Source organism: Myotis brandtii, unplaced genomic scaffold (genome assembly GCF_000412655.1).
Source record: "Myotis brandtii unplaced genomic scaffold, ASM41265v1 scaffold1236, whole genome shotgun sequence".
Classification (NCBI taxonomy): Eukaryota; Metazoa; Chordata; class Mammalia; order Chiroptera; family Vespertilionidae; genus Myotis; species Myotis brandtii.
Genome location: NW_005354316.1, coordinates 396,142 through 397,338, shown reverse-complemented (window position 1 = coordinate 397,338; position 1,197 = coordinate 396,142). Strand labels below are relative to the sequence as shown.

The window sequence follows — 1,197 nt, the reverse complement described above, 5'->3', positions numbered from 1 at the left end:
CTTTGACGGCACCTACTACACGTTCCTGGACAACTGCACCTACGTGCTGGTGCAGCAGATCGTGCCCGTGTACGGCCACTTCCGCGTGCTCATCGACAACTACTTCTGCGACTCCGAGGACGGGCTGTCCTGCCCGCAGTCCATCATCGTGGAGTACCGGCAGGAGCGCGTCGTGCTCACCCGCAAGCCTGTCCGCGGGGTGATGACCAATGAGGTGGGGCCATGCACAGGGTGGGCGGGCCGCTGGGTGATGACCAATGAGGTGGGGCCATGCACAGGGGGGGGCCCGGGTGGGCGGGGCGGAGGCTGACGGCCTGTCCTGTTCCCCGTGTGTCCCCGTGTGTCGCGTGTCGCCGGGTCTAGATCATCTTCAACAACAAGGTGGTCAGCCCGGGCTTCCGGAAAGGCGGCATCGTCGTCTCCCAAGTCGGCATCAGGATGTACGTGACCATCCCCGAGATCGGCGTCCAGGTCATGTTCACGGGCCTCATCTTCTCGGTGGAGGTGCCCTTCAGCAAGTTCGCCAACAACACGGAGGGGCAGTGCGGTGAGCCCCCCTCCCCCCCTCCTCCCGGCTCCGGGAACGCCAGCCCCGTCCCTGGTCATTAAATGCTGCTGACAGTGTCCACTGGGAGGACGCTCCCCGCCGGGGAGTCCCTGGGAGGGGCCGGGTGCTCGGCAGGGTGCAGCCGCCCTGAGCGCTGAGCCTGCGGGGACACCCCATCCCCAGGCCCCACCTGTCCCTCCTCCTGGGAACTGTCCAGGGTCCAGCTTCCCGGGGTGAGGGAAGCACAGGGTGGTCGGGGACCCACTGGTGCAGCTTGAGGACACTGGCCCCGGAAGGTGGGCGTGGCTGCCTGACTCCGTCCCGCCCTCTCCCCCAGGCACCTGCACCAATGACCCCAAGGATGAGTGCCGCCTCCCTGGCGGGGCGGTGGTGACCTCCTGCTCGGACATGTCCGGGTACTGGAAGGTGACAAACCCCGACCAGCCGTCCTGCCACGGGCCTCCACAGACACGCCCTACCGTGGGGCCCACGACCCCGCCTGCCCCGTGCCCGCCCTCGCCAATCTGCGAGCTGATTCTGAGCGAGTGAGATTCTGGGAGCGGTTGTGGGGGGCGGGGGGGCTGTTCGGCTGACCCCACCATCGGGGCTGGTGGAGAGAGGTGGGCCTGCGGGCTCCCGGGAGGCGGGCA

At 68.0% G+C, this 1,197-nt stretch overlaps 1 protein-coding gene across 1 annotated transcript in view; it reads left to right on the top strand.

Annotated features, from left to right (window-relative positions):
• MUC2 (mucin 2, oligomeric mucus/gel-forming) overlaps positions 1-1,197 on the top strand; it is a 101,524-nt gene that overhangs the window by 94,669 nt on the left and 5,658 nt on the right. The window contains exons 31-32 of the mRNA XM_014533997.1: positions 364-547; positions 885-1,092. Of these exons, the coding sequence (XP_014389483.1) occupies positions 364-547; positions 885-1,092 (392 nt within the window). The remainder of the gene's footprint in view (positions 1-363; positions 548-884; positions 1,093-1,197) is intronic.